Source organism: Ochotona princeps, chromosome 9 (genome assembly GCF_030435755.1).
Source record: "Ochotona princeps isolate mOchPri1 chromosome 9, mOchPri1.hap1, whole genome shotgun sequence".
NCBI classification, from domain to species: domain Eukaryota; kingdom Metazoa; phylum Chordata; class Mammalia; order Lagomorpha; family Ochotonidae; genus Ochotona; species Ochotona princeps.
Genome location: NC_080840.1, coordinates 53,246,782 through 53,260,195, shown reverse-complemented (window position 1 = coordinate 53,260,195; position 13,414 = coordinate 53,246,782). Strand labels below are relative to the sequence as shown.

Genomic DNA, 13,414 nt, shown 5'->3' with positions numbered 1-13,414 from the left:
AGTGACCTTATGTGCCTGCTTCATAGAACTGTTTTTAAATAACGGTGGTCAGTATTTGATAGTAAAGCATCAAAACAATGTGCTAAATACTTTATATGTAAATGCTCATAATGTTTATTGTTTCAGATGTAGCCAGTGAAAAGCAAAGAAGACTTCTGTATAACTTGGAAATGGAACAGATGGCTAAGACAGCTAAAGCACTCATGGAGGCAGTGAGCCATGTCCAGGCACCTTTTACAAGTGCAACACATTTGGAACACGTGAGACCCATGTTCAAGGTTAGAATTACTCATAAGAATGCACTTTAAAAATTTCAGTGTACTCATTTTTAAGTTAAGGAAACATATTGTAAACTAGAAAGTAATAGCCACGTTATTTAATTTATAGTAGGCATTAATTTTCTTTTAAAGAGAGCAGGAAGAGATGTGTACTGCATGTAATTAATGGATGTAAAATCTTAGGATTTTAAGAATATGAAGATTTGGGATAATAATCATTAGCTTTTGGCCTGGGTAATGTGTTATAGAATTGTTGAGGTTATCCCAGATCTTACAGTGATCGCGATGTTCTTGTGGTGTCTCAGTCCTTCCAGCCCGGGAGTTAACATGAAGGATAGTACCTGGAGCCCAGGGCAAGGGTACGGAACAGCAGGGAATGTTGTTTGCCTGCATGGGTTGATTTAATAAGACAGAGAACTGTGCTCTCTAAAGTTTAATTTCTCATTCCTTCTTTATTCTCCTGTTCTTTTCTGTCCTTTGTCCAAGTTTCAGAATGAATTGAGCATTGCCATTACAAGGAAAAGGGAGGGACTTGTGTCACATTTGAAAAGGGAAAATGGGGCCCTATATGGTAGCCTAGCAGCTCAATTTCTTGCCTTGCCAGCGGCCTTGCTTCCCATCCAGCTCCCTGCTTGTGGCCTGTGAGGACAGTCGAGGACGGCCCAAGACCTTGGGACCCTGCACCCACATGGGAGACCCAGAGGAGGCTCCTGGCTCCTGGCTTTGGATCGGCTCAGCTCCAGCTGTTGCAGCAACTTGGGGAGTGAATCAGCATCAAAAGATGGAAGATCTTCCTCTCTGTCTCTTCTTTCTGTATATCTTTCTTTCCAAAAAAAAATAAATAAACCTAAAAAAAATGCAGGGGGGGTGGTTATAACATTTTCCTGTTCGTGAGATAGCATAAAATCTATGGAGGCCGAAAGCATAATTTGACTTCTCCTTCTAATTGCATTTAAGTTTGAGGCTACTTTAGAAAGCTTGTGGAAAAGTAGAATTAAAAGATTAGTTTCTTAGGGCCGGCACCATAGCCTAGTGGCTAAAGTCCATGCCTTGCATGGGCCAGAATCGCATATGGGCACCAGTTTGTCTCCTGGCTGACATATATATATGTATATGTGTGTGTATGCATATACATAAAATATAAAATACACATTTTCATATGTGTTTTGAATATGCTTTGTAAGCTTAGATATTAAATTTTTTATACCAAAATATATCTCTTAACTTCATTTTACATGAACTTTTAGGAGAAAAATGTATAAATAGTACAAGATGACCACAAGTTCCTGTGCTTCCTTTGTTCTGTCCTTACCCTAAAATTGGTGTGATATGGTATTGCTAAAAGTTAATGAAAAAATTGTGGCGTAAGAGTGAGAAACCTAAAACAACAATGTTAGAAGGAGTGGCGAAGTGCAACTGCTCTTAGCTTTTGAAATGAAGTAGAACATGACGTTGAAATCTAAGAAACAGTAGTTTTATTGTGAATTAAATGTTGTAAAATTTTTTGTTTTGTTTTAAATGATCTCAGACTATTTTGTTTTCTTTTAACTAATATTTGGGGGGGGGGGTAATGGGAATGACAAACCTTCTGTTTGCTTATATCACTCTTCAGTTTTAGATCATTGCATACAATAGCATATTTTGCTGTTTCTCATGTAAATTTTTCTGCATTTCATTGAACGTTCTTGTTAGATAGCTTTTCTAATTTGCTCTCTGGATTAGCTGCAGTTTCTTAGTGCATCCTCCATGCTAAAATCAAGAACCTTTCCTCCTCGTTGCCATTTGTATTGCGATCACCTTACCCAGGAGCCCTGCTTTTCCTTGGAGTGCTGTAGTAGTGTCCTAACCGGGCTACTGTCGTGCTTGTTTTATCTGTTAGAGAGACAGAATTAGCTTTTTTTTTTCCAAATTCATTAGCAGTGTACTCTATCATACAATTATCTTTCTTTTTTTGAAGATTTATTTTATTTTTATTACAAAGTCAGATATACACAGAGGAGGAGAGACAGAGAGGAAGATCTTCCGTCCGATGATTCACTCCCCAAGTGAGTGCAACGGCTGGTGCTGTGCCGATCCGAAACCAGGAGCCAGGAACCTCTTCCAGGTCTCCCACACAAGTGCAGGGTCCCAAGGCTTTGGGCTTTCCTCGACTGCTTTCCCAGGCCACAAGCAGGGAGCTGGATGGGAAGCAGAGCTGCCGGGATTAAAACCGGTGACCATATGGGATCCTGGCGCTCAAGGTGAGGACTTTAGCTACTAGACCATGCCACCGGGCCCCATACAATTATCTTTTTAAAATAGGGATCTGCATAAAGTTTGTGACAGGTGGATATGATGCTTGGATTTCAAAATTTTATGCATTAAGGTAAACTCACAAGGACTTGTCATAATGTCTGACAAGATCTAGTTCGAGGTACTAAAAGGGATAAGCCATCATTTCGAAAAGTGCTCTTTTCAGAGCAGATACATTCTGTTAAAATTATAGCAAAAGCCAAAGTCATATTGATGATGAAACTTGGGTGGATGATGAAATAATTGATGCTCTTCAGAAAGTTTTTGATGCTGTGGCTTTTACAGTTGGCTTTTACATTTTTAAATGGGAAGAGAGACAATACCTATAGCAGCAGACCATCATCTACATAAATCCATGAGAAAAAATTAATGTTGTCCATGCCCTAGCAGAAGAGGGCTGACAGTTCACCCAGGGAATGGTAGCCAACATCACAGATACCTCAGCTGAGTTAACCTACACTATTCTGACTAAAAACTTAATGTGAAAGTGTTGCACCCTGATTAGTTACAAACAAGAGCAGTGCTTTTTTTGTTTAAGACTTTTTGTTTTGATTTGTTGTTGTTGTTGTTGGAAAGGCAGATATACAAGAGAAGGAGATACAAAGAAAAATCTTCCATTTGCTGATTCACTCCCAAGTGGCCACAATAACCAGAGCTGAGCTGATCCAAAGCCAGGAGCCAGGAGCTTCTTCCAGGTCTCCTTCAGGGTCCTAAGGCTTTGGGCCATGCTCAGCTACTTTCCTAGGCCACAAGCAGGGAGCTGGGTGGGAAGTAGAGCAGCCGGGATTAGAATCTTCACACATAGGAGATGCTGGTGACTGCATATGGAGGATTAGCCTATGGAGTCATGACACTGGCTCCTATGAGTTTTTTTTTTTTTTTTTTTTGAGATGTATTTATACAAAAGGCAAGGCTACAGAGAAATGGTCCGTTGCTGGTTCACTACCCAAATGGCTGCAGCTACTGGGGCTGAACCAGGTTGAAGCTAGGAGCCTAATACTCCATTTAGGTCTTCCATGTGGGTGTAACGGCTTCGACCATCACCACTGCTTTCCTGAATGCATTAACAGGGAACTGGACAGAAAGTAGAGCAGCCTGTACTCAATCCAGTGCCCAGATAGGATGCCAAGATCACAGGCAGTGGCTTCATGTACTATAACACAATGCTGACCCCATTTTCTGTGAATTTGCAAAGTTCCCTCATAAAATGTGATTGTTACTTGATGTCCATAATGTATTTATGTTATTTTTACAGTTGGCTTGGACACCTTTTCTGGCTGCATTTAGTGTGGGTCTCCAAGATTGTGATGATACTGAAGTAGCCTCCCTTTGCCTGGAAGGTATAAGATGTGCAATCAGAATTGCTTGCATTTTCAGCATTCAGGTAACAAGAATTTTATTGTTGTATCCTGTCTAGAAATTCTGGAATTCTTTTGCTATTACTCTACTTCAAGTTGCAATAATTTTTTGTCTTAATAATAATTTGTTTCAAATTTATGATGAAATTCAAATGAATTTTAATGATCTGGTTTCTAGGAAGCTGTGCTATCTATATTGATTTACAGTTATAACAACTTTGCTTAGATGATTTTCCCCCCTAGAATATTAATTAGGTTCAAGACCTCCATTCTCTGTTAGTTGAGTATCTTATTTAAACATTTTGCATATTCATACTTACTGACACTGTGTGTGTATGTGTTTTAATGTGAAATTATGACTTCAATCTAAGAATAAATTACACTTAAGAGAACCAAGTTTCAATAGATTGGTTTCATAGGAAGCAGTCCCTTTGGTAATCTATGTGCTTTAAGGATGCCTTTATCCCTTTTACTTTTTTCTCTTAACTCATTTTACATTCATTTGTGAATTTTATTGCATAAAGCTACTGCCTAGAGAAGAAATTAGGAAATTTGTAAGCATCTTTGCTAATCTCTGTGATCTTAAAGTGGAGTCCTCAATGAATGATTTTGACTATCCAAATCAATTGATTTTCAATAGCATCTTACCTAGATTTGATATCTCCATTACCTTTGCATTTTAGAAAATGATGCTTTTTCTGTTTTATTTATCTGAAAATTTTGAAATTTTATTTTTTAGTATTGTATGTTATTTATGACATGTCTTAAAATAGCTAATTAAACAAGGAATTCATCAGTAAGACACTAGTTTGTTTACAATATACTTTTCGCATTTTTATAGCTTGAAAGAGATGCATATGTCCAGGCACTAGCAAGGTTTACCTTGCTCACAGTGAGCTCTGGTATTACTGAGATGAAGCAGAAGAACATTGACACCATAAAAACACTTATTACAGTGGCTCATACAGATGGAAATTATTTGGGGAATTCATGGCATGAGGTATAAACTTCTTTCTTTATTTTCAATTTTGTAGATTGGGTTATGAATGCACTAATGCTAAATCTTCTAAGAACTTAAGAACATGCTTAAGTAGAGAGCAAGCTTGTTTAGTACATTTAAGACTAACATTTAATTATAGTTTATCATACCATGTGTATTTATAATGTACTATATACATCTAAATGTTTCTGGGACTATTTTTAACAACAATTAAAAGAAAACTTTCCTTTCTGTAATCAAGATTCTGAAGTGCATCAGTCAATTGGAGCTGGCGCAGCTCATAGGAACCGGAGTAAAACCTCGATACATTTCTGGAACAGTGCGAGGCAGAGAAGGCTCTCTTACTGGAACAAAAGATCAGGCTCCTGATGAATTTGTAGGTCTGGGGTTAGGTAAGCTTTTTAAAAATCTTTTTATAAAGCATCAAAAATTGTTTTACTCCTATTAATCTTTATTGGAATAATATTAATGGAAAGGTAAGTTAAAATGAAATTTGTTCAATTTCACAAGGAAATGCAAGATGGACTGAGGAGGGGAAAATGTATCTTTTTGCCTGATCTGGTTTGCAGTGCTTTACTGGGAGCTTGGGGCAAGGCTGTACCTTAAAATGACCTACTTTTAAGACAAAAGCAGGCAACTTGAATGTGGGAATATTGGCGTACAGATAGAACAAACTAGAGAAAGCATTCGCATTCAGAGTTTGTAAAGGTCTTTTGTGGGCTGAATCAAACTCTCCTCCCTCTGGGAAATCACTCCCAGGTTCTTACTGTGGCCAGATACTTCCTGTTTTAACCCAGTAGAACAAAGGAAAATACTAGTGAAAATGAACATACAAAAATAAAAAACATAACAGTTTTAATCACAAATGGAAGCAGTTAACCTAAAGGGAGAAGAAAAGTTTTGACTGATCTAAAGTATTGCCCTTCAGTGTTCAAATTAATTTATTTTTTCCCAACTACATAGAAGTTTAACTTTCTGAGATACAGGTTTTTTTTTTTTTCAGACTAAGGATGTTGACTATTTTGAAGCTTATAAGGATTAAATCAGAATATTCATGGAAATTAATAGACTTGGTACATTGTCTGTCATATTAGAGGTTTCTGTGTACTGTTTGTCATTCTGCCTGTACTATACCCCCAACCAAGGAATATAGAGAAATGACTTGGAGCATAAGGGAGATGCCAGAAATCCAGGACTTTTGTACTGTAATAGTCCATTTCTGGTCATTTTCATCTTTGAGTAATTCCTCTGTTTTTTCTACCATTAAAAAGTCTCAAAACCAGAACAATTTGAAACCTAAGTAATGATTCATGGGAAGGTAAAGACGAGGGGGCCAGGTTCTGGTTTCAGGTTGCAATAGGACCAGGGCAAATTACTTCTCAGGTGTAGTCCCGTAGAAGTATCTAACAATGACTGCCTCTTTGATGACACCATAAATGTTGTGCTATTATGAGATCTGGAAAATCTCTTATAGCTGAGAGATGCTATAGGATTTTGCCTGAGCACTTACATAGTAATGTTCATAACCTGCAAGTTCAGCTTTGAAGAGTAACTACTATACTTTATGAAGTTGTACTAGGTACAGATGAAACATCTACAGTCAAGTGAAAAGAATATGTCCTGAGTTGTTTAATAGCTTTGAAAGGCAAAGGAAAGTTAGAAGGCAAGTAGGACCACAGAGTTGGCAACGAGGACCACGGAATTAGGTTATGCTAAAGATAAAAGTGCCAGTTGAAATTTCCTCTTCTAAAAGTTATAATCAAATGAGAAAATGATATTTGCTATGAATGTTCTCTAATATGCTTAAAATAAATGTGAAATTTATCTGTTACTGTGCTCTGTGCTGTTGCACTAAGATTATATGAGGTTACCTGCCTCTCCCTTCAGTAAAGAAAGAAATTTACATGAATACCCACGTTTCAAAACTAGAAATCAAAAGTAGTTTTGATTTTCAAGCCACTCCAAAAACAGAAACTCCCCCTTAAACACTTTATTTAGACTTTCCTGTGAAGCTGTTTTTGATTTGGTCCTTACTCCACTAACTTCTGGGTCCTCAGGGTCATTTTCTGCCTATAACATTGAGAGAACTGCTCTGTCTTATTGTCAAACCATGTGAGGAATGTTTACACCCATTTTCCTGTGTGCACTTTCTCAGATACAAAATACTTTCCTAACAGGATGCTATCTATACCTGTAATTTATGCAAGATGAGGATATGGTGGAGAAAACTGGTAGTTTACCTGATAAATGTGTTTATTAACAGTAACCATGCACCAAGTAGTCCATTCAGCATTGATGGGATTCAGTGGAGTTGTCACATGATAGCTCAACAGACTGGTTCCTAGACCCTTGTGGATCGATGATACTCGATACTCAGGTGTTTAAGTCCCTTTTATTAAATGATACACTATATATTCCTGACCACATCTTGTGTACCTTAAATATCTCTATATGAATGATATTTACCATGGCACAGAAACAATTTTTCCTCTGGATATTTTCAGTGCACCATTGGTTAAATCTGTGGAACTCATGGCTACAGAGAGCTGATTGCATATATTTATCTATGATAAAAATCTACTTTCACTTATTAAGAATACAGTAGAGTTAATACAGGGTGTCAAGAACTTGGGCCATCTTCCTCTGCCTTCCCAGACACATTGACAGGGAGCTGGATCGGAAGTGGTACAACTAAAACTCAAACTGGCACTCATGTGGATTGCCAGTGTTGCAGGAGGCAGGTTAACTTGCTGCTCCATAATGCTTGCCCTAGAATATATATATATATATATATTTTAAGATAATATTCTCAACGCAAATATCTTTCTTGGTTAACCTAAGTATGTGTGCTGTGTTCAGTATTGTTTTGGCAGAGAAGGGGCTGTTAGCCTGTTAGGTTATACCGTCATACAGTTATTTGAAAGATAGCACTTATCTGTCAAGTAGATTCTTTGGATTCCTAAACATTTTTTTCATTCCTGTATCTATTTCTATGCTTACTTATTACAAGCTATTATTTTACCTATTAAAGGTGTAGAACAGTGTGGAAAGGACATTTAGTTAGTACACAAAGGAAAGCATGTTATGTGGTTTTTGATACTTTTCTCCTGGATTTTTCTTCAATAAACTTCTACAATATGCTGTCCTTTTAATGTGTTCCCTGTTGCTGTTTTCCAGGTATCCCGGTCCTTTGTCAGTTCCCTTGTCTTTCATTCTTTGCTTAGATATAGATATAAATATAGATATAGATTTAGATTTAGAGCCTTTGTCTCCCTGCCTCCAGTGTCTCTTCCTGTTGCTGTGTGTTTGCCAAATATTGCCAGTTATTTTTGGAAAGTAAGATTGGATTGTGTAAATCCTCTAAAAGGCTTAATGGTTCTGTTTCCAAAAGTAGTCCAGTAAACTGACAGTTAACGATCTTTACATTATATTTCTAGTCTGTCTTTGCAGCTTCTAGTCCCGCCTACTGTTTCCTCTCTCCTACCCTGCCCCTGCCAAATTTTCTGTTATGATTATACGTAAGTCTGTTAAAATGTGATACGTACTTGACAGTAATCATTACTTTGTTCAGTTGCTCCCTCTGTCTAAATAGCTTCTCCTTCTGCTTCTCTACATGTCATTCTGCTCACCCAGCTTTAATTAATATTTCCTTATATACGTATGAGGCCTTTCCATGAACCAACACCTTTATTCTCCTTTTCATGTCAAAGTTATTGCTGTTTCGCAAACTTACGTTAAATTTAGTTAGCTCATTTCAGCCATAAAGTTGCATCCTGTTACATTCTATTAAAGTTCAGCATTAATATATCTGTCAATCCTGATAGATTACTGAAGAAATCTCATCTCTTTGTTTACATTGTTAAGTTCTCAGTTTCAGTGATACCACCTGCTCTGGTTGCACTTACAAGGATGCTTAATGAGTGTTTGGTCAGTCAAGTTAACATGTTTCTTGAATACCTTCTTTGAACTTAACATTGTGAGAGCACTAAATGTGTGTGATTCGTTTCCCAACTTTCAGGACACTCTGTAACATGCTATCCGTTTCATCTGTTTCTTGCTGCTGTTTTTCTAGCATCCAATTTTTTAACAAATTTTTCATACCAGTAACAGAATTAGTGCATATGAAATTATTATATCACACTATGTAGAAATAGATCTGATGGAGTAATACGTAATAGAGAAATGTTTAATTCCATGGTAATTAATAATTGTATGGAGAAATCCTTCACTGATAAATGAAAATGGGTCTTAGTTAAAATTTGATTGAGGAGTGTTATAAATAGGGTTACATGTTAGGTATAGTGTTGATGGGAAATGCCTTAAGAGTAGTAACAGTAATAAGCAAAATGAAGGTAATGATTCAGGAATTAATCAGGCAAAACAAAAAAATAAATAAAAGAACAAAGAAGTAATCAGGCAGGATAAATTGAAAAGAATGATTACTGGCAAGGACATAAGTCTGGAAACCATTCTAGAAGTTGAGAACTAAAATTCCCAAACTTACTAGTGATGAAATTGGTAGATGATCTGAAAATGGGTCCAAAAATATTTAATGGATAGTTGAATATTAAATGGTGGAGGCAAGGGAAATATTAAAGACGATTCTCAGGTTTAGAGTTTGAAACGGGATATTGTTCTGCCCAATACATGAGACATGTTGGGGGAAAGTTAAGTAATTTTGACCAAGAACGTGTTAAAGTAGGGATCTAGAGATTAAGAATTGTATTTGGAATCATCCTTAGAAAAGATCATTAGAACTGAAGTTAGCACTGCATTTGTTAACCACTAAGGGAAGTTGCATCTCAGTGTTATTAACTTTGTGATCTAAGCTCTCAGTGCCCCTACTTTGTGTGATATTTGCAATGCTTTTTGTTCCTTGCTAACCATGTCTCATATACTACTTAGTGTATAGCATATTTGGCATTGGTAAATGTCAGTGATGCCAAAATAAATGTTCATGGAAAGCCTTGCTGCTTCTATTAGGGAAATAATTGCTTTTAGAAATGTGTTTTACAACTATAAGTGTATTCTCCCTTTGAATTGTTTGCAAACTGAAATGACTCTCTTTTATATGTGATAGTTGGAGGAAATGTGGACTGGAAGCAGATAGCAAGTATTCAGGAGTCCATTGGAGAAACCAGTTCTCAAAGTGTTGTTGTTGCTGTAGATAGGTAAGGCATTGATTTAATTCCCTTTTCAGATGAATATTATTTAAATTTTGTAGTACTTAGATGTATTTTGCTCATTAGTGAAAAAAAAACCTTAATACCAAAATAATTTTTCGAAAGTTGTATAAGATTATATATATTGTGATATGTTGTGATTTAGATGATTAAGTACCTATAATTTTACTTTTTGATCATGTAATAGAGGAAGGAGATGAATAATAAAAAGCTTCTAAATTATAATAGATATTATCAAGCGCTGGGGAAAGGATGACATTGATGGAAAAGAATACACAGATATTTTACTCTTTTTTATAGAAAGTATATGCCCATTGTTGTCACTCTTTAAAGATGCTGTATGATTTGTGTTTCTGGTTCCGTGATGTAAGACTGAATTATGAATAAAATGAAAGGATCTTCTTGAAAATTCTCATTGCACACTTTGATAGAAAGTACATTGTAATTCATGTATTATATTTACCAGCTATTTCCTCTTTTCATTTATTTTTTTAAAAGAAAACCCATGTTGCAACTTAATATGCTGTGAAATACATACTCCAGATTTTAAAATGCCCAGCATATGAAACATTAACTCACAATGTTTTTTCAAGATTCATTTTCTCCAGTTAAATGCCCACAGAATACAATCTTATTGTTTAACAGCACTGACGTTACTATTTTCAAAATCCAGTTGTGATGGAAACTTTTCTAAAATACATATTACAATCTTTTAGTGGCCTGAAGACTCATGCAAGTCCGATATTTTACTTTGCTTCAGTGCAGCAGAACTAGAGTGTTAGGGCTGCTGATTTTGGAAGTGTACTCCCTGGAGTTTTGTCCCTGAAGTTTTCAATGTGCGCTTGCTGAACTTCTTTTTTTGGAAAGAAGATCATTTGTCTTTATTGTCAAGATTGAAGAGTTTGTTCCATCTTACACCTTTATAATGTGAAGGTTGCCATATGTGGGTCATTTCACAAAGTGTGTTACAGTTATCACTGTATTACATCCTTCTGGTAGTCTTTAAATGAATATTGTTGACCTCAGTTTACAAATGAGGAAGTTGAAACAAGGGATTACATAAATTGGTCACTCTAAGAACCAGACTTGCCTTATCTCAATTTTTCTGTTACTTAGGAAAACTTTTTCTACTACTTAGAAAAACTTTTTTTTTCTGTTTCTGAAGAATTTTTAGAAGTGAAGCCAAGATGTACACTTAGAGAATCTCTTTGTACTTGCTTGACTTTTTTGAGACAGAATGCTCCCATCTGGTGGTTTACTCCCCAGATATCCGCAGTGGCCAGGATCAGAGTGAGGAACCAGCAAGTCAATCCAGCCGTCTTACATGAGTGGCAGGTCCCCAGTAACTTGAGCTATCATTGCTTCTTTCCAAGGCAGGAAGCTGGAGTCATCAGTCAGAGCCAGGAATTGAACCAGTGTACCCCAGTGTGGGATGTGGGCCTCTCCACTGCAAGCCTACCATGCCTCTCTGGCTGCATGTATAATAGCTGCCCTTTCTTTTACCAGGCTAGCTCCCTCCCCGGTGATTCTGTTACCTTCCAGGAAATCATCTGTGTCATTATGATAATTTATTTAGGCTTTCTGAGAGTCTATTCAGATAAAATAAGTATTTTACTGTCTTTCTGTTGCCATATAAAATTTATATGACTAGTTCTAATTTTTCCTGCTAACCAATGTTTGTTATATGCATGCCTCTGTTTTAAGAATTTATGCTATTTCAGGGACAAGCTGTTAGCCTGGTGGTTTAGACATTGGGCTCCCATGTTGGAGTGCTCAGGTTTATTCCTGTCTACAGAGCTCCATTCCAGCTCTCTGTTAATAATTAGACCCTGGGAGTCAGCAGGTTGTTGGCAAAAGTGATTTAGTTCCTGTCGGCCTCATTGGAGACCTGGATTGAGTTCACGGCTTCCTGCTTTGGCTTTGGCCCAAAGTCAGGTATTGCAGGGGAAGTGAACTAGCAAATGGCAGCTCTCTTGCTCTCTAGTTTTCAAATTTAACACAAAAACACCTCTGAAACATTCTTATTATTTCAGAGAATTAGCACAGAGTCTGTTAGTACCTGGTCTGCTCATCATTACCAATTCAACAAATAAATCAGAGATCCGGTTTTATGTAAGGCGCTAATATTTGTGTACGCCTACAGTGAAAGTGTTAAATGTTACAGCTTTGATATATTGTAAAGGTTATAGAATTCTCATGCTGTTTTTATTCCTCATTAGATTTCTTTTCTATTTCCTTCTGCTTATGTGCATTTATTTTTATATGTTTAATTCCAATTCTGCTTCATAGGCTTAATTCAGTGATCTATCGATGGTAGCCGAAACAGTAGTACAAATATTACCTGACATCATTCTGGAAAGTTCTATGCTTACCCAGCAAACAGTCATTTCCTTGTCCTTAGGCATAGTGTTCTGAATACTGTGATCTCTTGCAAGTATAGGGACTAAAGAAGAAAAAAAGATTTAAACCTTTTCAGATTTACTTCTTTGTAGCTTCTGTTAAGTAGTAGCAGGGGAAGCATGGTGCTCTTAAGCTTTACAGTGACAAAATCTTCCTGTTATCCATTTTTTAAAGTCAGGAAACTTATACCATCAGAGTTTAGGAAAATATTAGACCCTTTAATTTGGAGTACCTAATTCTCCAGCATTTTACGAAGGTAGAACCTTTATAAGAAATGCTATGAACCTATGTGGTGATAGACTTTGTTCAGGAATTTACTTCTGAAAGCTAAAGTGATATTTACCTTAATAGTTTTTATTTTTATTATAAAGCTGTATATGGACCTAACTCATAGTTAGGAACATTCTATCAACTTTCAGAATATGCACTTAATCCCAACTTCATTTGCTCATAGTATCTTTTATTTAGGTGTTACAAACAAATATTTCCTCAGATTTATTTAGGGTGCTTGTGAGTTATATGCAATTTAAATTTTTAATTCAGAAGTTATGCTTTTGTCAATATTTTTGGCACTTTGGTATTATGTGGATGAAGCAGTAATCTTACTGATTTTTGTTTCCTCATACTTCCTAAGGGCATGCCTTTTATTCTCAACAAAGTTCTCATATTTCCTTTACTTCTCATACAGGAAATACAGAATCCATTTCTTAGACTGATTTTGTGAAATATATAGCTCTGTTCTGCCTTAGTGTATTAAGGCTTAACTTTAAGTGCCTCCACAGACTACTGTACTCTACCCTATGGCTTATCTTTAGTGGAGTGTTACTAGAAATAAACTGACCCCTCAGAGGCTACCAAAGTGAGTAGGAATCTGAATGCCCTTACTCAGGAAGCATGCCCCCG

At 36.5% G+C, this 13,414-nt stretch overlaps 1 protein-coding gene across 2 annotated transcripts in view; it reads left to right on the top strand.

Moving 5' to 3' along the window:
* The window catches only part of ARFGEF1 (ADP ribosylation factor guanine nucleotide exchange factor 1), a 123,670-nt gene that overhangs the window by 88,260 nt on the left and 21,996 nt on the right, over nucleotides 1-13,414 (top strand). For both annotated transcript variants that reach the window (XR_009246092.1, XM_058668712.1), the window contains exons 19-23: nucleotides 127-278; nucleotides 3,826-3,954; nucleotides 4,770-4,928; nucleotides 5,170-5,320; nucleotides 10,009-10,099. Coding sequence is in view for 1 of the 2 variants with exons in the window: in XM_058668712.1 (XP_058524695.1) it covers nucleotides 127-278; nucleotides 3,826-3,954; nucleotides 4,770-4,928; nucleotides 5,170-5,320; nucleotides 10,009-10,099 (682 nt within the window). In the remaining variant the exon portion in view is untranslated. The remainder of the gene's footprint in view (nucleotides 1-126; nucleotides 279-3,825; nucleotides 3,955-4,769; nucleotides 4,929-5,169; nucleotides 5,321-10,008; nucleotides 10,100-13,414) is intronic.